At 40.1% G+C, this 24,776-nt stretch overlaps 3 protein-coding genes, 3 long non-coding RNA genes and 2 pseudogenes across 12 annotated transcripts; 7 read left to right on the top strand and 1 right to left on the bottom strand.

The window, feature by feature from the left end:
- Positions 1-1,743: 1,743 nt before the first annotated feature.
- LOC123475414 lies at positions 1,744-5,285 on the bottom strand. 6 transcript variants are annotated; one of them, XR_006650440.1, is made up of 5 exons: positions 4,748-5,285; positions 4,306-4,656; positions 2,459-3,118; positions 2,255-2,388; positions 1,744-2,176 (listed from the first exon to the last, which is right to left on the bottom strand). It is a non-coding gene; the product is annotated as an uncharacterized LOC123475414 (long non-coding RNA). The 6 variants fall into 6 exon arrangements; XR_006650442.1 differs by having other exon boundaries at positions 4,753-5,285; XR_006650441.1 differs by having other exon boundaries at positions 4,761-5,285.
- Positions 5,286-6,180: 895 nt separating this feature from the next.
- LOC123475397 (E3 ubiquitin-protein ligase TRIM32-like) lies at positions 6,181-7,596 on the top strand. Its single transcript, XM_045178029.1, has 3 exons — positions 6,181-6,461; positions 6,537-6,691; positions 6,759-7,596. The coding sequence occupies exons 1-3, from the start codon at positions 6,276-6,278 to the stop codon at positions 7,477-7,479; spliced, it is 1,062 nt and encodes a 353-aa protein (XP_045033964.1). The 5' UTR covers positions 6,181-6,275; the 3' UTR covers positions 7,480-7,596.
- Positions 7,597-7,613: 17 nt separating this feature from the next.
- On the top strand, positions 7,614-9,801 carry LOC123475392 (annotated as a pseudogene).
- Positions 9,802-12,540: 2,739 nt separating this feature from the next.
- LOC123475348 lies at positions 12,541-14,630 on the top strand (annotated as a pseudogene).
- A 221-nt stretch (positions 14,631-14,851) lies between these two features.
- Positions 14,852-16,043, top strand: LOC123475412. Its single transcript, XR_006650437.1, has 2 exons — positions 14,852-15,178; positions 15,434-16,043. It is a non-coding gene; the product is annotated as an uncharacterized LOC123475412 (long non-coding RNA).
- Positions 16,044-17,333: 1,290 nt separating this feature from the next.
- Positions 17,334-19,457, top strand: LOC123475396 (carboxypeptidase A1-like). The gene is made up of 10 exons (XM_045178028.1): positions 17,334-17,430; positions 17,531-17,671; positions 17,739-17,907; positions 17,979-18,185; positions 18,263-18,376; positions 18,481-18,604; positions 18,682-18,731; positions 18,802-18,921; positions 18,993-19,077; positions 19,168-19,457. The coding sequence occupies exons 2-10, from the start codon at positions 17,535-17,537 to the stop codon at positions 19,341-19,343; spliced, it is 1,182 nt and encodes a 393-aa protein (XP_045033963.1). The 5' UTR covers positions 17,334-17,430; positions 17,531-17,534; the 3' UTR covers positions 19,344-19,457.
- A 221-nt stretch (positions 19,458-19,678) lies between these two features.
- Positions 19,679-20,559, top strand: LOC123475411. Its single transcript, XR_006650436.1, has 2 exons — positions 19,679-20,005; positions 20,257-20,559. It is a non-coding gene; the product is annotated as an uncharacterized LOC123475411 (long non-coding RNA).
- Positions 20,560-22,328: 1,769 nt separating this feature from the next.
- LOC123475405 (extensin-2-like) lies at positions 22,329-24,709 on the top strand. 2 transcript variants are annotated; one of them, XM_045178035.1, is made up of 3 exons: positions 22,329-22,468; positions 22,753-22,978; positions 24,056-24,709. In XM_045178035.1, exons 1-3 carry the CDS (start codon positions 22,402-22,404, stop codon positions 24,411-24,413), a joined length of 651 nt encoding a protein of 216 aa, XP_045033970.1. In that variant the 5' UTR covers positions 22,329-22,401; the 3' UTR covers positions 24,414-24,709. The 2 variants fall into 2 exon arrangements, with proteins under 2 accessions (XP_045033970.1, XP_045033969.1); XM_045178034.1 differs by having other exon boundaries at positions 22,753-22,993.
- The last annotated feature ends 67 nt before the right edge of the window (positions 24,710-24,776 follow it).

The raw sequence follows: 24,776 nt of genomic DNA, 5'->3' as shown, positions 1-24,776 counted from the left end.
CTTCCACTTCACACGTTCATTTTTATAATACCTACCGCCACCCTGATTCATCGCTTTAGCCCAAAGGCATCTTGAAGTTGAACATTTTCGAATTTCCAGTTTCTTACCCCGCCTCTATTGCACTGTGTGGTGTAGCGAAGATCCTCTCATGCTGCATTTGCAATCGCTATCGTGGGTTTTCCTAGTTTTCCATTGAAAATGTCAAGTAGAAAGTCAATGCTCAAAATTGGGTACTAGCAGCTAGAGTTCATTGTTTGCGCAATTTCACTTGATTGTGAAAAAAAGAAAAGAAAAAAATGGTTGCGCTAAGCTCTTGAATGACATGCTAGTATCCTCCAGACCTGTCACGATGGACCGAATCGTAATAGTACAGCTATTGATCCGATCTATCATGACATCAGCTGATAGCTCTTACCTCTCTATTCAGCCTTGCATTGGAATGGTGGGCCAATCCCATACCAACGCTTGACGTTTCGAGTTGTATTTGCTTACAGACTCTTGGTTACTAGCAATCCCAACATTGGGAGGGTGCCATACCCAGTCATTTCAAGTGCCGCTACACATAGAAATGCACTCAACTCTTATATACCGTGAATTTAGGCACCAAACTACGTTGATAACACAATCGGGCAATTTCCGACATAAATTAACTCCCATTTAAATTCTGAGAAACTATGACGTAATGTCTTAAATGAACATTATCGGGGAAACAGTGTTGAATATCATTTGACTTGACTATAAAACAAATAACTTAATTAAATGTTTAAAATTTCGAATTATTATCTAGCACTCACGATTTAGGGTGTGGCATCACGCATCAACACCGTTAATGACATGCAAGAATCCTCCATATCACCTTGCGGCCGATGTCGACACTAATGGGTTTATGCATTGGCTAAGATTTATACGAAACGAGAGCGCAAATATTAATCGCCGAGTTCAATTTACTATTAGAGTTCAATATTTAGATTTGTATTTACCCGTATAAGACTTTAGCAATGTCCCTTGTCATTCTATCATTCAATCAGTTACCCGTTGAAAAAGCAACGACAATCTTATGTAGGATCCTTATTGTTTATTTATGACAATTATTGTCAATCCTACGATTCCAGTTAGAGTTTGACATTGCAATGGCATTAAAGGACACGTCCTTCTTTTATTTTTACCATCATAACGTTTTGAATGAAAATTTAAGACAAGAAAATACGTGGCCTTAAATCGCAATTGCCAACGGCCAAAAAGAGAAGGAAATGGGGAAGAGGATGTCATAAGGTAGGCGAAAATAGCAATAAAGGAGGGGTAAGCATCACACAGCACTTGTAATTTTCAATGTCATGGGCTATTGATGGCGTGCACATCAGGCTGACAAAAATTCTTATAAAATGAGGACAAAACTCAATTGGAATCAGTCGAGTGGACTCATCGAACAGTAACGGTAGGAAGGAGAGTGTGGAGATATGCTGCACCATCTTACTACACTGAGGCACCCCAATATTACACCACAAAGGCTGTTGAATACTACACAACTAAAGCCCCGGACTACTATACACCACATCATATGCCACTCCTAGCTACTATACAGAGGCTCCAAAATACTACACTACAAAGGCGCCCGAATACTACACCACCACTTATGCGGCTCCCAGCTATCACACTGAGGCTCCAAAGTACTACTCTGCCCCAAGCTACTACACTGAAGCAGCTCCAAAATACTATTAGAGGCCAAGTTTTTTTAAAGCGCTGAACATTTCATCTCCCATATTTATTCGTTCATCACAGTCGTTCTTGAAGTATAACATTAATGTCAAATGATATGTTTCATACAAAAATGTTCTCGTTAACCCTTCGCATTTAACATGTTTCTCTTTATAAAACTTGTGTAAAAAACAAGCGTGTCATAGTGAATCGAGTTTGTTTCACGATAGGCCTATTATAGGCCTACGGAACACCTTTACACCTAGACGTACAGTAGACCCTATGGTAATTCTTGGTTGAGCATGGTTGAGGAAGCATTGGCAAAGACTGTCTACCCGTTGCGTCTTCAACAATGTTAAGGCGGGACACAGGCGAGTTTTCTTCTTCCGATGTTTTCGTTAGAGGAGCAAAACTATCATCACCAGTTTCTTTAAGCTAAGGTTGAACTGAACACAATACTACCAAGACAATTACAGCGAACCTGTAAGAGAGAACAACATGCAATTACTGAAAATTACAGTATATTTCCAATTCACATCAAATAAGAAAGTTAAATTACGTCTGCTGTTTCATTCTAAAGAAAAGATTGATTTCTTGCTGTTCTGCTGTTGCTGAGCTCAACTCGGTAAGTGATAGCAAACATTGGAATACTACCAGGCATTTATACACCTTCCGAGGCAAATGGTACAAGCCCTGCCAAAGGTTGCAATTACTACCTTTAATCTATTGGAAAGTAATAGCTGAGAGGGTTCTAGAAAATCACCTATGGATGTCATCAGGCACTAGCGTAGTTCTCTGAATGATGTTCCACGCACTCCCGATAGCGCGAGGGGAATAATCACAATTCGTAGCAGTTTCCCAAGTAATGAATTCGTATTCTCATTTGTCTAGATTAAAATGCATGTTTTATGCACCCAGCTTTGCTACTAAATATTGTTTTTAAAGCAAGTAATTTATCTCTGCAATATTTTTTGCAACCTGATTGTAACGTTTAGACCCTTAGACCGCCTTAGACGACTAGACAAGAAAACCAAGTCCTGGATTGATCGTTAGGGGTTAACAGAATAAATTTTTAAATTGTACTTGCAGATATCCTGGATGTACCTGATGCCTTGGGATCACTCGGTGTCCGAAGGGAATGCCACCGATGTTATGTTGTCACTGTAAATAAAACATATCCAGCATCATTCTTGTGTTTGCTGAATTATTACCTCATTCGAAGACAAACAAAGGAGTTAAAGAATGCAATAGTTAAAAACAACAGAAGAATGATGCTGGATTATTGGAGGAATTTATTGGGACTGATTTTTATAAGGAATTTTTCTAATTAAAAATAAAAAGCACCAAATTCGGCTGCCGGATCAATAGTTTTCATACCTGTAGCTGCTCCAATGGCAGAAATGAATTTAACAGATAGGCCTACCTAAGAAAAATTTGAATATCCAAACAGTACTCAGTCGGGCTCGGCCTCAATTACCCGAGACCCTTACTACGAGAAGGTACTAGTAGCGCGAAGTCGAAAAAAAGGAGTAAACAAAAAAGGGCGCCCTTTTCTGTGTGTCGCGCTAGTACCTTCTGATAGTAAGCCGGAACTCGGACTATCAGTAATTCAATATCTACTAAACGTTCGTACAATGCCACACCATAATAACAAGTTGTCAACATCACGCATCTCACATACGCAAGTCACTGCAGCTTAAGGTAAAAAATTTGAAATGGAGAAGGAGAATAGCATGTTACTTTCAAGTTGCAACCCTCGATTAAATTCAGTATGCAACCAAGGAAAATTCTAAAACGCATATCTACACAATCCCAAGTACATAAAAAACCTAAAAATGGACTTAAAACGAAACTTTAAGCTGAAAATATTTTTTGGCATCTGTCAAGATTCGAACGTTGACATAGCAGATCACCTGGAAAGATATCATTTGCTATCTTCTACCAGAACGTGTTATTAGTTTAATTATTAATGACATTATTACGTTACGTTACGTTGCTTAATTTTATGCACTGCCTTTTGTTTTGTTTTATTAATTTTTAATCTCAAAAGTTGTTAATTTGGCAAAAGTTGATCATCGACCGTAGACTCGCGCCCCAAGTTCAGGTTCCATGTTCCATGTTTCCATGCACATTGCTTCAATCCCTCTAAGCCTCATCTAGGGTCATTGATGATCAACAGACGCCATAACCACTAGGCTATGGACGCCCAACTTAATTTGATTACGCAAAATGTTTTATGTTACTTTCGCAGTGCTCGCCATACATGCTTTCTACTTAAGCACAAAAAGAGAGAGAGAGAGAGATGATAATATTAGTTTCCTGAGTGTTTATTTTTCTTAAAACTGAAAAAAAAACGAAAATTTGTTTTTTTTTTCATTTTTTGTTTGTTTGTTGTTGTTGTTTTTTTAAATTAAAAAATTCAATTTTATAATATTTTTTGTTTGTTTTGTTGATTTTACAGAAGCAACTTAAATTATGTCCATGCATTTTGCCTGCTCCTCTGAGATTTGCTTTCGTTTTTTGTACAGCTTTTATATTAGCTGGAGGAACAAAATAGAAGGAGGCTCCAAAAAGGGTTTAAAAAAGAGAATGATAAAAGTTGCTCGTTACCTTTTCCTCATCTCGGTGAAACTAACCCGAACCGCACGACGTAACTAGGGCATCAACTTGTCGTGCTACAACATTGGCTGAACTTCCGTATTGGCAGGATCTACATCCTTATCAAAATTCGAACATCAAAACGTCTAAGCAACAACAACAAAGCCCTTGTTATTTTGGCTGTTACACTGGTCATGTGAACAGAGAGAATGAATTTTCTTCCCCATGGCTTGGCTCTTAGCACTCTTGTTCCAGACGGCTTCAGTACGTCAAATTAGAAACCAATGCCGACCATCTGGATATCACTCGACACAATACGCCCACTGCACCGCCGTACGCATTTGCTGGAGTGCATACGTTCTCCTAGATCAAATTGCAAGATTTTATGAGCTAGATAATTTGCCAATTGTCTTTACAGAATTTTGAGATAAATTGTTTCACAATAACGTAATACTTGACACATTAACCTAAACTTCACCCTGTCGACTGCCGAGTAGGGCTGTGGCCCGGGCGATGAAAACCCGGGCCACCGCCCGGGCTGAACGAAAAAAAACCCAACCCGACTCGACCCACCGAGGCATTTTTTTTAACGGGGCGGGCGATGGGTCTAACCAACGGGTCCGCGGGCCAACCCGAGATGTGGCGCCATCTAGTAGTCAAATAAAGAATCTAACAGCTAGAAAGTGCCAGAAAGATCTGGAGGATAGGATAGCCGCAGAATTGCTGACATTCGATGTTCAGTCACCACGTTTTAAGTAGACGCTACTTGTAGAGCTTCAGAAGTCAGAATACGTGATTACGTGAAGGCAATATGTCTAAACGTAAATCTACTTCTAATGGCGAAGAGTTATCACGTAAAAGTCAAAGTTCGTCTAACTCGAGCAATTCTGCTGGGAAAAAGAGAAGAATTAACCTGAACCGTTAAATTGTGATCCCACTGCAGTCTACACTTATTGGGCAAACAGATCTTGTCGATGGCCACGATTGGGTCAAATGGCTAGAGATCTCCTCAGCATTCCAGCGACAAGCGCAGCTAGCGAGAGGGCCTTTAGTGTTGGCAGGGATGTTTTTGGCATTTCGAGAATGAGCTTGAAACCTGAGACCGTTGAAGCCCTAATCTGTCTACGTTCATGGTACAAAGCAGGATTAGTGGGGGTAAAGGATGTCTACGATTTCTTGGAAGAAAACTTTGACACCTTACTTTTGGAAAGCGAAGAAGAAGAAGAAGATGATGATTTTTAAAAATTTTGTTTTTGTATTTGCTGTTCGATAACTACAGTTAATTCGGATGTTTACTTCCAACACTTACTTCCAAAGTTCCAAGTTTCTTTTCGTTTCATTGATGTATGTTTACATCAATTATCATGTATGAATGTTTTTTTGGGGGTTCATTTAAAACAAAGAATACAAATTAAATTTGTAAACGTTAGACAATTTTGCCAATTATTGATAAACAATTTAAACATAGTAAGAGTTTAAAAAAAGTATGATTGACCCGTTAAAAAACCCGGGCCGTTACCCGAACCGTAAAATTTTTTTGACCCATGGGTTGGCCCGGGCCAAACCCGGTCACTCAGTTGGCCCAACCCGCTACGACCCGCGGAAAAGAAAAACCCGTCTAAAAAAACCCATTAAAAAAAAACCCGCTAAAAACGTCCCGGGCCACAGCCCTACTGCCGAGCAGAATGTATACTGAGACTGACTAATGCACTCTCCCATAAAACCAACGCTAGGTTTCAAAACTTCTTGATTAATTACATTTTTCAAAGATCTTATTTGAGCAGTTTGTAATTATTTGCTAACATTGTGAAATATTTTATACGTTAATAAATTTTTACAGATGCGAATGAAATAATAAAATATTAAACGTTGTCAACTTGTCATGGCTTTGAACGACATGATAAGTTTATTTCAGTCGTGAGTTTCACACGTGGTCTTGTTGTCTGAAAGGTTGGCGATCAGGGGTTAAGGCACGCTATAAGATGGCTGTAAGCCTTTCGTCTCATTTAATGGGTTTCAGTGACGATACCGTTGCGTGTTCCGTTGCCCAAATGGATGAGATTGAAGATCTGAGTACGTGCTCAGTCTGTTTTTCAGAGTATAATAGTGATAAGCGAATCGCCAAGTTTCTCCCTTGTTTCCATACATTTTGCCTGGAGTGCCTTAGGGTAAAAATTTTACCTAATTTTCACTAAATATTGTACCTTTCAACACTTTCTTGTTTTTGTTCTGTGTTTTTATAGTCACTGTCTTCATCCACTGTTATAATAACATGTCCTCTATGTCGGAACACATTTACATGCAACAATGGTGTGGATAACCTTCCGTCCAACATGTATGCCCTTCATATTGCCAAAATGTCCAACAAAGCTGAGAGAGCTAAACAGTTGCAAAGATTGTAAGCCTCTATTGCTTTATTCTTGCACTTGATGGATCCTAACTAATAACTCTAAATGTTTTAACAGGTTGGAATGCTGGTGCCTGTCCTGCGAGTCAGTTGCCAAATTGTCTTGCTATTTCAGCAACCCAAAACATTCTCTTGTATCCATAAGAGGTAGCACTATGAAAGAAGATGAAGATCTTCAAAAACTGATCAAAGACATCCCTTTAAAAAAATCATTGGCTATTAAAAAGCATAAACAAGTGCAAGCCCATCTGAACTCCTTAATGGAATTGTTGAAACAAGTTGAAGTTGGCCTTAAAGACCAGCTAATGAAAAATGATCTTCATCTAGCGGGAATAATGTCTTTGGATGAAAAACTTGCTTTTGCTCAAGAGAATAAAGATATGACTGTTGCAGCTGTTAGGGAAACTGTCAATTTCCAGTGCGACGAATCATTGGCAGAAGTGGCAAATATCGCCGAATATTACGAATTACAGAAAAGGATTAGAATCATTTTGAATCTTCGAAATTCAGAAAATCAAGTCATCCCAACATTTTCTTTATTCGAAGATGGTTTTTACAGCAACTGGTCAACAGCGGAAAACTTGTCTACCACAGATCGAAATCTTATGCTTGTATCGCATCTGGTCTTCACAATCTTGAAGCGATGGAAGATTGCTTTGAAAGTAAAATTACCTCCGGGTTCAATGTTTACAGCAGTCAGCTTATCTTCTATCGAAAATCGACATTCTCCACCACAGCTACCAACTGTCACCCTGGTGACGGGACACTGGATGACCTAGAGAGTGCGGTGCAGTACCACCGCACCCTCCACCGCACCCTCCACCGCACCCTCTACGTCTTGCAAAGTCCCGTCAACTACGATATCACCTAGTGTTGTCGAACAATCACTCAATAAACCTTCAAATTCAAATTTAGCATGGGGTCCAGCTCCCACGATCAGACAGCGTCCGTTTGTTCCATCGTTATTGTCGTTTGGAATTCGTGCTGCATCACGCCGAGAAAATGAAGATTCATGTTCAGATCTTCTGTGCCTTGTTTTCGCTTGCCATCGCCACCAAAGTCGACTACTCGGGGTATGTATATGTCTATTTAATAGGCTTCACCTTTACTTGCCCATTCCTGTCCTTAATCAATTGAGATCTGAAACGAATCGATATATATTTTCTAAATAAGGCATATGGTAATTCGAGTAGTCCCGCAGACAGAGGAGCAGGTGAAATTTTTAAGCGCTTTGGAATCAAGCAGCTCTATCGATTTCTGGACACGCTCAGTCGCCGCTAATCGATTCACCGACATTCACGTCAGTCCCGAATCGTATGTAGCGTTAGATTTCTCAATATTTGAAGCGTCTTAATGCAAAACAAAATTCATTGAATTATAGATACAATCGTGTTGCACGAGCTTTGCTTGAACATGGCATGAACCACAAAATTCATATTGCTAACCTGGGCGTATTGGGAAAAGAAGAACAGCAGAGCATCGCTCTTCGCCGAGCACTTGCCAGTAACAACAAGGCCATCGACGTGGAAAACTATCACACCTACGAGGAGGTGAATTGTATTTTCTAAAGTCTCCTATGCATATTCATTTGGTGTTAAGCATCAATTGTGATTCTAAATAGATCATGGCTTACTTGGCCGATTTGGCTAGCACCAACCCATTGGTATCTACATTGGTAGCAGGTACCAGTGTCGAAGGCCGTCAAATCGTTCAGGCGACCGACCATCAGTAGCGATCGTTCTGCTAACAAACCGATTGCTTGGTTTGATTGCATCATTCACGCCAGGGAATGGATCACTGCGGCTACTTGCGTCTGGATCATCGATACGGTAGGCCTATATAATAGCTATTGTCACATGCAGTACGTTTGTATTTATCAATGGATTATTGTTTTGCGTATACGTAGATCACCAGTGGATATGCTGGAACTGACGCCGAGATCACTGCGCTCGTTGATCAATACGACTGGAAGTTTGTGCCTGTTGCTAATCCGGACGGCTACGCCAACAGCTGGAGCAATGTAAGGAAAGCTTTATCGTAGTAACTTTTTGGGGTTAAATGATTTAAAATTAAGAGACCGTTGACCTGTTGCTAAACATTTCCTAACCTGATGCCAACAAACAGGACAGATTGGGGCGAAAAAATCGTGCGATTAACAGTGGCTCTGCCTGCGTCGGTGTTGATCTCAATCGCAACTTCCCGTCTGGTTTTGGTGGGGAAGGATCCTCCAACCTACCTTGCTCAGAGAGTAAGCTCTACGTCATTGAATTTATCCTATAATATTTCACTATTAATTGTGTACTCCTACACTGTCCGTCGTTATAGCCCATCATGGAGTTTCAGCCTTGTCCGAGCCGGAGTCTCAGACTTTGGACGTACGTATACCCAGTTTCTTCTTCCCGTTGATCGAGCAACAAGTTCATTATTCAAATTTCAATTTTAAAGGCTCTAATTGCTGCTGATCGTGGAAGGGTCAAGGCAGCCATTTCTATGCATTCCTACTCCCAACTCTGGCTATCATCGTACTCTTATTCAAGTGCTCTGCCGGTCGAGTACCCTGAAATGGTGTAACAGAACACATCCAACCTATTTATTGAAAAGGATTTCAATCTATTTTTAAATATTCCTTCTTCCAGATGAATGCCATGAAAGCAGGCGTTGATGCACTCGTTGCTACTTATGGAACCCCTTACGAATACGGTAGCACAGGCACCGTCCTTTGTAAGTCAGACATCTGCAGCACTGAAACTAATTCCATTTTCCACTTTACTCGTGTTCAATTTGTAACAATTTTCGTTGCCTATTTAACAGACATCGCATCGGGCACTACTACGGATCATTATTATGAAAACGAAGGCGTTGTCCATTCGTACACGATTGAGCTCCGCGATAAAGGACGGTACGGATTTCAACTGCCGGCATCACAAATTGTATCGACGGCCACTGAAACCTGGAACGGAATCAAGGCGTTCATGAATGCTATTTAATTGACAAAAGGAGCAAAACTGTTGGACGGTGTTGAGTTGAACGAATGCGACATTGGAAATTGAGGCTTATGCAATAAAAGATTTAATCGGGAAATAATATACTCTGAAATCGAATGTAGCGAGTTTTGTTATTGTTATCGTTTAGACTATGAAACCAATGTGACACAAACATATAAGGCAACAGGTTACAAGAACTTTGGGCTTTCACGTGATTCGTACCCTTGGTCACGATATGAATGAGAGGGTGGGGAGTCTAATTTAATACACAGAGGAGGAAGAGTGGATAAATAGAATATGTGTTTATCGAGGACGTTGGTGCTGTCCAAGACTCCAAGGTGGACATTGATTTGCCGTGGACTTTGTAACGCCTAATCTTCACCACTCAGTTTAAAGACATTCTGCTGTGAAAAGCCAGCTTGTCATTATTGACAGTCGCGGTTAAAAACAAACTTGCCGTTATAAAATGATGAGATTGCAGATGGTGATAACAAACGTGCAGCCGCTGATTACAACACATAACAGTCTGGTTGTATCGTATATACAGTTCCCATCTACGTATGCTTGTTAACGATCCGACTAGACGGCCAAGAAATGAAGAATTGCATCCTCCTTGTCTTCGGCTTGTTAGCCCTAGCAACGGCGGCTAAACTTAATTACACCGGGTAATATTCAACAATTATTTTGGTCGTGTAGTGGAAATCAAACAAGAAATTAGCAATGCTTGAATTTCCAGTAGTTAGTTAGTTACTAAAGTAACGTGTAGAACGTTGGCGGCCAAAGACACGAAAACAAAAATCGATTCTTTCGCAATCAATTTTGCCTTATTGTTTCCTCAAAAGAGGAATCCCATTTTAGTCTAGTTTTTTTGTGCTACATGTATCATTTCCATTTGGGACACTAAAAAGAAGTTTTCTAAAGGCACAAGGTGATTCGTGTTATTCCCGAAGCTCCCCAATCCTACACCACTAAAGCCACTGAATACTACACTACTGCAGCCCCGGAGTATTACCCCAAGAAAACTGAGTAATACACCACACCTTACGCAGCTCCAGCCTACTACACTGAGCCCCCAAAGTATTACCAGACTGAGGCTCCACAATACTACACCACGAAGGCCCCTGAGTACTACACCATAAAGTATTCTGCTCCCATCTACTACACCGAGGCACCCAAGTACTACTCAGCTCCAAGTTACTACCAAACTGAAGCCCCCAAATACTACACCACAAAAGCGCCAGAGTACTACACCACCACTTACGCTGCTCCCAGTTACTACACCGAGGCTCCAGCCTACTACACAACATATGCAACCCCATCCTACTACACTGAGCCACCAAAGTACTATTAATCGTTAAAATTGTGTTGTCTATCTAGTTCGATGAAGTGTCAATTAGATTTTGTTTTATCATTGGTAGTCCTCGTTCCAAATTAAGTATTTCCTTGATATATATTTATGCATTCACCAGTCGTTCCATAACATTGTGGTTTCTCAATGAAATGTTGAATACAAATGTATATCGTTACCTAATCCATTATTTTTTCTATTCTTTATCAAATAAGGTGGGTGAAGGCAATTTCAATTTTGCTTTGAACAGCTTTGTAATTCTGAACATTAATTTACAGTTTAAAATTTTAGAGTTATATCAAATATTTGTGAATCTGTTTATGATATTATATCTTCTGATACGCAGTACAGAATATTGACTTCATTCATTACGTTAGCCCATTGGCATAGAGAATTTATTGGGCATCTTTAAATCTTACTTCTGCTGTTTACCCTATTTCATTGAATAGCATAGTGTAGCGAAATTCTTTTCAGTATGCATTTCCACCATTAAAGCTAATTTCCTAGTTTCATCCTGTAATTTCTATTTTAGGGAAATGCTTAAATAGTTGTTGAAAAAAAAAAAAAAAAAAAGGGTTGCGCTAAGCACTTGATTGACTTGCTATTTTAGTAACCTCCAGACCTGCCCGGACGGAGATCATATTGCTGTACTATATGACCCACATCGTGACATCAGCTGAGGGCTCTTACCTCTCTATTCAGTCTTGCATTGCAATGGGGGGCCAATCCCATTCCAACGCTTCACCTTTCGAGTTGTAATTGCTTACAGACTCTTGGTTACTATAGCAGTCCCGTCGTTATTAGGCCTATAACAGTGGGAGAGCCCGTCGCCCAGTCATTTTAAGTGCCGCTACACATAGAAATGCACTCAACTCTTATATACCGTGAATTTAGGCACCAAACTACGTTGATAACACAATCGGGCAATTTCCGACATAAAACTAACTCCCATTTAAATTCTGAGAAAATATTACACAATGTCTTAAATGAACATTATTGGGAAAACAATGATGAATATCATTTGACTTGACTATAAAACAAATAACTTAATTAAATGTTCAAAATTTCGTATTACTTTCAAGCACTCACGAATTAGGGTGTGGCATCACGCATAAAGACCGTTAACGACATGCAAGAATCCTCCATATCGCCTTGCGGCCGATGTTAGCACTAATAAGTGAATGCATAGGCTAAGAGTTATACGAGGTGAGAGCGCAAATATTAATCGCCGCGTTCAATTTACGATTAGATTTCAATATTTAGATTTGTATTTACCCGTACAAGCATTAAGCAATGTCCCTTGTCATTCAATCAGTTTCCCGTTGAAAACGCAACGACAACCTTTGTAGGATCTTTATTGTTTATTTATGACAATTATTGTCAATCCTACGATTCCAGTTAGAGTTTGACATTGCAATGGCATTAAAGGACACGTCCTTCTTTTATTTTTATCATCATAACGTTTTGAATGAAAATTTAAGACAAGAAAATACGTGGCCTTAAGATTCATGTTCAGATCTTCTGTGCCTTGTTTTCGCTTGCCATCGCCACCAAAGTCGACTACTCGGGGTATGTATATGTCTATTTAATAGGCTTCACCTTTACTTGCCCATTCCTGTCCTTAATCAATTGAGATCTGAAACGAATCGATATATATTTTCTAAATAAGGCATATTGGTAATTCGAGTAGTCCCGCAGACAGAGGAGCAGGTGAAATTTTTAAGCGCTTTGGAATCAAGCAGCTCTATCGATTTCTGGACACGCTCAGTCGCCGCTAATCGATTCACCGACATTCACGTCAGTCCCGAATCGTATGTAGCGTTAGATTTCTCAATATTTGAAGCGTCTTAATGCAAAACAAAATTCATTGAATTATAGATACAATCGTGTTGCACGAGCTTTGCTTGAACATGGCATGAACCACAAAATTCATATTGCTAACCTGGGCGTATTGGGAAAAGAAGAACAGCAGAGCATCGCTCTTCGCCGAGCACTTGCCAGTAACAACAAGGCCATCGACGTGGAAAACTATCACACCTACGAGGAGGTGAATTGTATTTTCTAAAGTCTCCTATGCATATTCATTTGGTGTTAAGCATCAATTGTGATTCTAAATAGATCATGGCTTACTTGGCCGATTTGGCTAGCACCAACCCATTGGTATCTACATTGGTAGCAGGTACCAGTGTCGAAGGCCGTCAAATCGTTCAGGCGACCGACCATCAGTAGCGATCGTTCTGCTAACAAACCGATTGCTTGGTTTGATTGCATCATTCACGCCAGGGAATGGATCACTGCGGCTACTTGCGTCTGGATCATCGATACGGTAGGCCTATATAATAGCTATTGTCACATGCAGTACGTTTGTATTTATCAATGGATTATTGTTTTGCGTATACGTAGATCACCAGTGGATATGCTGGAACTGACGCCGAGATCACTGCGCTCGTTGATCAATACGACTGGAAGTTTGTGCCTGTTGCTAATCCGGACGGCTACGCCAACAGCTGGAGCAATGTAAGGAAAGCTTTATCGTAGTAACTTTTTGGGGTTAAATGATTTAAAATTAAGAGACCGTTGACCTGTTGCTAAACATTTCCTAACCTGATGCCAACAAACAGGACAGATTGTGGCGAAAAAATCGTGCGATTAACAGTGGCTCTGCCTGCGTCGGTGTTGATCTCAATCGCAACTTCCCGTCTGGTTTTGGTGGGGAAGGATCCTCCAACCTACCTTGCTCAGAGAGTAAGCTCTACGTCATTGAATTTATCCTATAATATTTCACTATTAATTGTGTACTCCTACACTGTCCGTCGTTATAGCCCATCATGGAGTTTCAGCCTTGTCCGAGCCGGAGTCTCAGACTTTGGACGTACGTATACCCAGTTTCTTCTTCCCGTTGATCGAGCAACAAGTTCATTATTCAAATTTCAATTTTAAAGGCTCTAATTGCTGCTGATCGTGGAAGGGTCAAGGCAGCCATTTCTATGCATTCCTACTCCCAACTCTGGCTATCATCGTACTCTTATTCAAGTGCTCTGCCGGTCGAGTACCCTGAAATGGTGTAACAGAACACATCCAACCTATTTATTGAAAAGGATTTCAATCTATTTTTAAATATTCCTTCTTCCAGATGAATGCCATGAAAGCAGGCGTTGATGCACTCGTTGCTACTTATGGAACCCCTTACGAATACGGTAGCACAGGCACCGTCCTTTGTAAGTCAGACATCTGCAGCACTGAAACTAATTCCATTTTCCACTTTACTCGTGTTCAATTTGTAACAATTTTCGTTGCCTATTTAACAGACATCGCATCGGGCACTACTACGGATCATTATTATGAAAACGAAGGCGTTGTCCATTCGTACACGATTGAGCTCCGCGATAAAGGACGGTACGGATTTCAACTGCCGGCATCACAAATTGTATCGACGGCCACTGAAACCTGGAACGGAATCAAGGCGTTCATGAATGCTATTTAATTGACAAAAGGAGCAAAACTGTTGGACGGTGTTGAGTTGAACGAATGCGACATTGGAAATTGAGGCTTATGCAATAAAAGATTTAATCGGGAAATAATATACTCTGAAATCGAATGTAGCGAGTTTTGTTATTGTTATCGTTTAGACTATGAAACCAATGTGACACAAACATATAAGGCAACAGGTTACAAGAACTTTGGGCTTTCACGTGATTCGTACCCTTGGTCACGATATGAATGAGAGGGTGGGGAGTCTAATTTAATACACAGAGGAGGAAGAGTGGATAAATAGAATATGTGTTTATCGAGGACGTTGGTGCTGTCCAAGACTCCAAGGTGGACATTGATTTGCCGTGGACTTTGTAACGCCTAATCTTCACCACTCAGTTTAAAGACATTCTGCTGTGAAAAGCCAGCTTGTCATTATTGACAGTCGCGGTTAAAAACAAACTTGCCGTTATAAAATGATGAGATTGCAGATGGTGATAACAAACGTGCAGCCGCTGATTACAACACATAACAGTCTGGTTGTATCGTATATACAGTTCCCATCTACGTATGCTTGTTAACGATCCGACTAGACGGCCAAGAAATGAAGAATTGCATCCTCCTTGTCTTCGGCTTGTTAGCCCTAGCAACGGCGGCTAAACTTAATTACACCGGGTAATATTCAACAATTATTTTGGTCGTGTAGTGGAAATCAAACAAGAAATTAGCAATGCTTGAATTTCCAGTTTAGTTAGTTACTAAAGTAACGTGTAGAACGTTGGCGGCCAAAGACACGAAAACAAAAATCGATTCTTTCGCAATCAATTTTGCCTTATTGTTTCCTCAAAAGAGGAATCCCATTTTAGTCTAGTTTTTTTGTGCTACATGTATCATTTCCATTTGGGACACTAAAAAAGAAGTTTTCTAAAGGCACAAGGTGATTCGTGTTATTCCCGAAGCTCCCCAATCCTACACCACTAAAGCCACTGAATACTACACTACTGCAGCCCCGGAGTATTACCCCAAGAAAACTGAGTAATACACCACACCTTACGCAGCTCCAGCCTACTACACTGAGCCCCCAAAGTATTACCAGACTGAGGCTCCACAATACTACACCACGAAGGCCCCTGAGTACTACACCATAAAGTATTCTGCTCCCATCTACTACACCGAGGCACCCAAGTACTACTCAGCTCCAAGTTACTACCAAACTGAAGCCCCCAAATACTACACCACAAAAGCGCCAGAGTACTACACCACCACTTACGCTGCTCCCAGTTACTACACCGAGGCTCCAGCCTACTACACAACATATGCAACCCCATCCTACTACACTGAGCCACCAAAGTACTATTAATCGTTAAAATTGTGTTGTCTATCTAGTTCGATGAAGTGTCAATTAGATTTTGTTTTATCATTGGTAGTCCTCGTTCCAAATTAAGTATTTCCTTGATATATATTTATGCATTCACCAGTCGTTCCATAACATTGTGGTTTCTCAATGAAATGTTGAATACAAATGTATATCGTTACCTAATCCATTATTTTTTCTATTCTTTATCAAATAAGGTGGGTGAAGGCAATTTCAATTTTGCTTTGAACAGCTTTGTAATTCTGAACATTAATTTACAGTTTAAAATTTTAGAGTTATATCAAATATTTGTGAATCTGTTTATGATATTATATCTTCTGATACGCAGTACAGAATATTGACTTCATTCATTACGTTAGCCCATTGGCATAGAGAATTTATTGGGCATCTTTAAATCTTACTTCTGCTGTTTACCCTATTTCATTGAATAGCATAGTGTAGCGAAATTCTTTTCAGTATGCATTTCCACCATTAAAGCTAATTTCCTAGTTTCATCCTGTAATTTCTATTTTAGGGAAATGCTTAAATAGTTGTTGAAAAAAAAAAAAAAAAAAAAGGGTTGCGCTAAGCACTTGATTGACTTGCTATTTTAGTAACCTCCAGACCTGCCCGGACGGAGATCATATTGCTGTACTATATGATCCACATCGTGACATCAGCTGAGGGCTCTTACCTCTCTATTCAGTCTTGCATTGCAATGGGGGGCCAATCCCATTCCAACGCTTCACCTTTCGAGTTGTAATTGCTTACAGACTCTTGGTTACTATAGCAGTCCCGTCGTTATTAGGCCTATAACAGTGGGAGAGCCCGTCGCCCAGTCATTTTAAGTGCCGCTACACATAGAAATGCACTCAACTCTTATATACCGTGAATTTAGGCACCAAACTACGTTGATAACACAATCGGGCAATTTCCGACATAAAACTAACTCCCATTTAAATTCTGAGAAAATATTACACAATGTCTTAAATGAACATTATTGGGAAAACAATGATGAATATCATTTGACTTGACTATAAAACAAATAACTTAATTAAATGTTCAAAATTTCGTATTACTTTCAAGCACTCACGAATTAGGGTGTGGCATCACGCATAAAGACCGTTAACGACATGCAAGAATCCTCCATATCGCCTTGCGGCCGATGTTAGCACTAATAAGTGAATGCATAGGCTAAGAGTTATACGAGGTGAGAGCGCAAATATTAATCGCCGCGTTCAATTTACGATTAGATTTCAATATTTAGATTTGTATTTACCCGTACAAGCATTAAGCAATGTCCCTTGTCATTCAATCAGTTTCCCGTTGAAAACGCAACGACAACCTTTGTAGGATCTTTATTGTTTATTTATGACAATTATTGTCAATCCTACGATTCCAGTTAGAGTTTGACATTGCAATGGCATTAAAGGACACGTCCTTCTTTTATTTTTATCATCATAACGTTTTGAATGAAAATTTAAGACAAGAAAATACGTGGCCTTAAGATTCATGTTCAGATCTTCTGTGCCTTGTTTTCGCTTGCCATCGCCACCAAAGTCGACTACTCGGGGTATGTATATGTCTATTTAATAGGCTTCACCTTTACTTGCCCATTCCTGTCCTTAATCAATTGAGATCTGAAACGAATCGATATATATTTTCTAAATAAGGCATATGGTAATTCGAGTAGTCCCGCAGACAGAGGAGCAGGTGAAATTTTTAAGCGCTTTGGAATCAAGCAGCTCTATCGATTTCTGGACACGCTCAGTCGCCGCTAATCGATTCACCGACATTCACGTCAGTCCCGAATCGTATGTAGCGTTAGATTTCTCAATATTTGAAGCGTCTTAATGCAAAACAAAATTCATTGAATTATAGATACAATCGTGTTGCACGAGCTTTGCTTGAACATGGCATGAACCACAAAATTCATATTGCTAACCTGGGCGTATTGGGAAAAGAAGAACAGCAGAGCATCGCTCTTCGCCGAGCACTTGCCAGTAACAACAAGGCCATCGACGTGGAAAACTATCACACCTACGAGGAGGTGAATTGTATTTTCTAAAGTCTCCTATGCATATTCATTTGGTGTTAAGCATCAATTGTGATTCTAAATAGATCATGGCTTACTTGGCCGATTTGGCTAGCACCAACCCATTGGTATCTACATTGGTAGCAGGTACCAGTGTCGAAGGCCGTCAAATCGTTCAGGGACCGACCATCAGTAGCGATCGTTCTGCTAACAAACCGATTGCTTGGTTTGATTGCATCATTCACGCCAGGGAATGGATCACTGCGGCTACTTGCGTCTGGATCATCGATACGGTAGGCCTATATAATAGCTATTGTCACATGCAGTACGTTTGTATTTATCAATGGATTATTGTTTTGCGTATACGTAGATCACCAGTGGATATGCTGGAACTGACGCCGAGATCACTGCGCTCGTTGATCAATACGACTGGAAGTTTGTGCCTGTTGCTAATCCGGACGGCTACGCCAACAGCTGGAGCAATGTAAGGAAAGCTTTATCGTAGTAACTTTTTGGGGTTAAATGATTTAAAATTAAGAGACCGTTGACCTGTTGCTAAACATTTCCTAACCTGATGCCAACAAACAGGACAGATTGTGGCGAAAAAATCGTGCGATTAACAGTGGCTCTGCCTGCGTCGGTGTTGATCTCAATCGCAACTTCCCGTCTGGTTTTGGTGGGGAAGGATCCTCCAACCTACCTTGCTCAGAGAGTAAGCTCTACGTCATTGAATTTATCCTATAATATTTCACTATTAATTGTGTACTCCTACACTGTCCGTCGTTATAGCCCATCATGGAGTTTCAGCCTTGTCCGAGCCGGAGTCTCAGACTTTGGACGTACGTATACCCAGTTTCTTCTTCCCGTTGATCGAGCAACAAGTTCATTATTCAAATTTCAATTTTAAAGGCTCTAATTGCTGCTGATCGTGGAAGGGTCAAGGCAGCCATTTCTATGCATTCCTACTCCCAACTCTGGCTATCATCGTACTCTTATTCAAGTGCTCTGCCGGTCGAGTACCCTGAAATGGTGTAACAGAACACATCCAACCTATTTATTGAAAAGGATTTCAATCTATTTTTAAATATTCCTTCTTCCAGATGAATGCCATGAAAGCAGGCGTTGATGCACTCGTTGCTACTTATGGAACCCCTTACGAATACGGTAGCACAGGCACCGTCCTTTGTAAGTCAGACATCTGCAGCACTGAAACTAATTCCCTTTTCCACTTTACTCGTGTTCAATTTGTAACAATTTTCGTTGCCTATTTAACAGACATCGCATCGGGCACTACTACGGATCATTATTATGAAAACGAAGGCGTTGTCCATTCGTACACGATTGAGCTCCGCGATAAAGGACGGTACGGATTTCAACTGCCGGCATCACAAATTGTATCGACGGCCACTGAAACCTGGAACGGAATCAAGGCGTTCATGAATGCTATTTAATTGACAAAAGGAGCAAAACTGTTGGACGGTGTTGAGTTGAACGAATGCGACATTGGAAATTGAGGCTTATGCAATAAAAGATTTAATCGGGAAATAATATACTCTGAAATCGAATGTAGCGAGTTTTGTTATTGTTATCGTTTAGACTATGAAACCAATGTGACACAAACATATAAGGCAACAGGTTACAAGAACTTTGGGCTTTCACGTGATTCGTACCCTTGGTCACGATATGAATGAGAGGGTGGGGAGTCTAATTTAATACACAGAGGAGGAAGAGTGGATAAATAGAATATGTGTTTATCGAGGACGTTGGTGCTGTCCAAGACTCCAAGGTGGACATTGATTTGCCGTGGACTTTGTAACGCCTAATCTTCACCACTCAGTTTAAAGACATTCTGCTGTGAAAAGCCAGCTTGTCATTATTGACAGTCGCGGTTAAAAACAAACTTGCCGTTATAAAATGATGAGATTGCAGATGGTGATAACAAACGTGCAGCCGCTGATTACAACACATAACAGTCTGGTTGTATCGTATATACAGTTCCCATCTACGTATGCTTGTTAACGATCCGACTAGACGGCCAAGAAATGAAGAATTGCATCCTCCTTGTCTTCGGCTTGTTAGCCCTAGCAACGGCGGCTAAACTTAATTACACCGGGTAATATTCAACAATTATTTTGGTCGTGTAGTGGAAATCAAACAAGAAATTAGCAATGCTTGAATTTCCAGTAGTTACTAAAGTAACGTGTAGAACGTTGGCGGCCAAAGACACGAAAACAAAAATCGATTCTTTCGCAATCAATTTTGCCTTATTGTTTCCTCAAAAAGAGGAATCCCATTTTAGTCTAGTTTTTTTTGTGCTACATGTATCATTTCCATTTGGGACACTAAAAAAGAAGTTTTCTAAAGGCACAAGGTGATTCGTGTTATTCCCGAAGCTCCCCAATCCTACACCACTAAAGCCACTGAATACTACACTACTGCAGCCCCGGAGTATTACCCCAAGAAAACTGAGTAATACACCACACCTTACGCAGCTCCAGCCTACTACACTGAGCCCCCAAAGTATTACCAGACTGAGGCTCCACAATACTACACCACGAAGGCCCCCGAGTACTACACCATAAAGTATTCTGCTCCCATCTACTACACCGAGGCACCCAAGTACTACTCAGCTCCAAGTTACTACCAAACTGAAGCCCCCAAATACTACACCACAAAAGCGCCAGAGTACTACACCACCACTTACGCTGCTCCCAGTTACTACACCGAGGCTCCAGCCTACTACACAACATATGCAACCCCATCCTACTACACTGAGCCACCAAAGTACTATTAATCGTTAAAATTGTGTTGTCTATCTAGTTCGATGAAGTGTCAATTAGATTTTGTTTTATCATTGGTAGTCCTCGTTCCAAATTAAGTATTTCCTTGATATATATTTATGCATTCACCAGTCGTTCCATAACATTGTGGTTTCTCAATGAAATGTTGAATACAAATGTATATCGTTACCTAATCCATTATTTTTTCTATTCTTTATCAAATAAGGTGGGTGAAGGCAATTTCAATTTTGCTTTGAACAGCTTTGTAATTCTGAACATTAATTTACAGTTTAAAATTTTAGAGTTATATCAAATATTTGTGAATCTGTTTATGATATTATATCTTCTGATACGCAGTACAGAATATTGACTTCATTCATTACGTTAGCCCATTGGCATAGAGAATTTATTGGGCATCTTTAAATCTTACTTCTGCTGTTTACCCTATTTCATTGAATAGCATAGTGTAGCGAAATTCTTTTCAGTATGCATTTCCACCATTAAAGCTAATTTCCTAGTTTCATCCTGTAATTTCTATTTTAGGGAAATGCTTAAATAGTTGTTGAAAAAAAAAAAAAAAAAAAAGGGTTGCGCTAAGCACTTGATTGACTTGCTATTTTAGTAACCTCCAGACCTGCCCGGACGGAGATCATATTGCTGTACTATATGATCCACATCGTGACATCAGCTGAGGGCTCTTACCTCTCTATTCAGTCTTGCATTGCAATGGGGGCCAATCCCATTCCAACGCTTCACCTTTCGAGTTGTAATTGCTTACAGACTCTTGGTTACTATAGCAGTCCCGTCGTTATTAGGCCTATAACAGTGGGAGAGCCCGTCGCCCAGTCATTTTAAGTGCCGCTACACATAGAAATGCACTCAACTCTTATATACCGTGAATTTAGGCACCAAACTACGTTGATAACACAATCGGGCAATTTCCGACATAAAACTAACTCCCATTTAAATTCTGAGAAAATATTACACAATGTCTTAAATGAACATTATTGGGAAAACAATGATGAATATCATTTGACTTGACTATAAAACAAATAACTTAATTAAATGTTCAAAATTTCGTATTACTTTCAAGCACTCACGAATTAGGGTGTGGCATCACGCATAAAGACCGTTAACGACATGCAAGAATCCTCCATATCGCCTTGCGGCCGATGTTAGCACTAATAAGTGAATGCATAGGCTAAGAGTTATACGAGGTGAGAGCGCAAATATTAATCGCCGCGTTCAATTTACGATTAGATTTCAATATTTAGATTTGTATTTACCCGTACAAGCATTAAGCAATGTCCCTTGTCATTCAATCAGTTTCCCGTTGAAAACGCAACGACAACCTTTGTAGGATCTTTATTGTTTATTTATGACAATTATTGTCAATCCTACGATTCCAGTTAGAGTTTGACATTGCAATGGCATTAAAGGACACGTCCTTCTTTTATTTTTATCATCATAACGTTTTGAATGAAAATTTAAGACAAGAAAATACGTGGCCTTAAATCGCAATTGCAAACGGCCAAAAAGAGAAGGAAATGGGGAAGAGGATGTCATAAGGTAGGCGAAAATATCAATAAAGGAGGGGTAAGCATCATACAGCACTTGTAATTTTCAATGCCATGGGCTATTGATGGCGTGCACATCAGGCTGACAAAAATTCTTATAAAATGAGGACAAAATTCAATTTGAATTAGTCGAGTGGACTCATCGATCAGCAATGGTAGTAAAGAGAGTCGTGTTATCCAGCTGTTCGTTACCAAGTCAAATTTCACTTATTATCATGGGTAAATATCTTACGTTAATCTCACTGTTGTTTTGAATGAATTCTATTTTTCTCGTTGAAGCCTGTCATTTTTATCAAACATGTTTTGAACCGGAATTTCTAGCAAGATTTTCAAAGTGATGATCGTATTGTTTAGTTTTATGTACTCAGGATTTACATCTTGTAGTTATGGGAAAACCAGGCTCATTTATTGACTCTTGGATATTGTAAAGAACTGATGCATTATGTTTTATAAGGCTATTTGTTCAGATCATACCTTAAACCGCATTCTTCTTCAATTTGCAGCTAACTACGTCACAATGCTGCTGTTGGTTGTTGTTTCTTTGATGGCTGGAGAGGCCGTGGGTGGACCGATGGGATCGTCTTCATCCGGGTACTACACCACTCCGGCGTCCTACTACACCACTAAGGCTCCCGCGTACTACACAACGAAGAAGGCCGAGTATTACACGACAACATATGCTGCCCCGAGCTACTACACCGAGCCTCCCAAGTACTACACGACCAATTGGTATTCATCAGTCTGGTATAATTTATATAGCTATTTAGTTGCGTAGCATAGAACATTGCTTTAATTCATAGCATTAGCTAATTAACATAGAATTGGGCAAGGTTGAAATCCACTTATCTTTACAGTGTTTAATTGCGTAGCGTACAATTTTTTAGTTTGCATTTCCACCACCAATGTTAATTTCCTAATTTCAACCTGAAATTCCCTTAAAAGGAAATGCTCAAATATTCGGACTAGATATTAGAAGTTTTGGTTAGCCAGTTTGGATTTTAGTTATTAAAAAAAAAAAAAAAAGAAAAAAAAAGGGTTGCGCTAAGCACTTGATTGACTTGCTATTTTAGTAACCTCCAGACCTGCCCGGACGGAGATCATATTGCTGTACTATATGATCCACATCGTGACATCAGCTGAGGGCTCTTACCTCTCTATTCAGTCTTGCATTGCAAATGGGGGCCAATCCCATTCCAACGCTTCACCTTTCGAGTTGTAATTGCTTACAGACTCTTGGTTACTATAGCAGTCCCGTCGTTAGGCCTATAACAGTGGGAGAGCCCGTCACCCAGTCATTTCAAGTGCCGCTACACATAGAAATGCACTCAACTCTTATATACCGTGAATTTAGGCACCAAACTACGTTGATAACACAATCGGGCAATTTCCGACATAAAACTAACTCCCATTTAAATTCTGAGAAAATATTACACAATGTCTTAAATGAACATTATTGGGAAAACAATGATGAATATCATTTGACTTGACTATAAAACAAATAACTTAATTAAATGTTTAAAATTGCGTATTACTTTCAAGCACTCACGAATTAGGGTGTGGCATCACGCATCAATACCGTTAATGGCATGCAATAATCCTCCATATCGCCTTGCGGCCGATGTTAGCACTAATAAGTGAATGCATAGGCTAAGAGTTATACGAGGTGAGAGCGCAAATATTAATCGCCGAGTTCAATTTACAATTAGATTTCAATATTAAGATTTGTATTTACCCGTATAAGCATTAAGTAATGTCCCTTGTCATTCAATCAGTTTCTCGTTGAAAAGCAACGACAATCTTATGTAGGATCACAACGAAGAAGGCCGAGTATTACACGACAACAAATGCTGCCCCGAGCTACTACACCGAGCCTACCAATTACTACACGACCAAAGCGCCGGAATACTACACAACTACGTATGCTGCTCCGACGTACTACACTGAAGCCCCAAAGTACTACTCGGCTCCAAGTTACTACGCAGAGGCCCCAGTTTATTACACTACGACATACGCTCCTCCAAGTTACTACACCGAGTCACCCAAATACTACACAACAAAGGCAACGGAGTACTACACAACGACTTACGCTACACCAAGCTACTACACCGAGGCTCCTAAATATTATGCTGCACCCAGCTACACCACCTGTAGCTGGGTGGTGTAGGGGATGATGACCCATCGGTTGGGTCACCAAATGTAAAAAGAAACAAGCACCAGTGGCGATAGGGTGAAGGAAAAAACAATCACATGGAGCGATAAAGAAAGGTGGTGTCTAAAAATGATGACCGCCTTCACTTGTAAAGATTGTATTCGATTAGTTCTCTCATATTTAGGAAAAATCTAATCAGTTCCATTAAGTTTTTATGTGTAAACCTGTACGATACTTCGCTATAGCTTTACTAATACTAGCTACAAGCCGGAATACAAAGCCCCCAGCTACCCAGCACCAAAGTACCCTACTCTCCTAGCTAACCCGCACCAGCCTACCCCGCACCAGCCTACTCCGCACCAGCCTACAAGGATAACA

This window comes from Daphnia magna, linkage group LG8 (genome assembly GCF_020631705.1).
Source record: "Daphnia magna isolate NIES linkage group LG8, ASM2063170v1.1, whole genome shotgun sequence".
Lineage (NCBI taxonomy): Eukaryota > Metazoa > Arthropoda > Branchiopoda > Diplostraca > Daphniidae > Daphnia > Daphnia magna.
The sequence above is the reverse complement of the archived record's forward strand: the minus strand, read 5'-3'. Positions and strand labels throughout refer to the sequence as shown.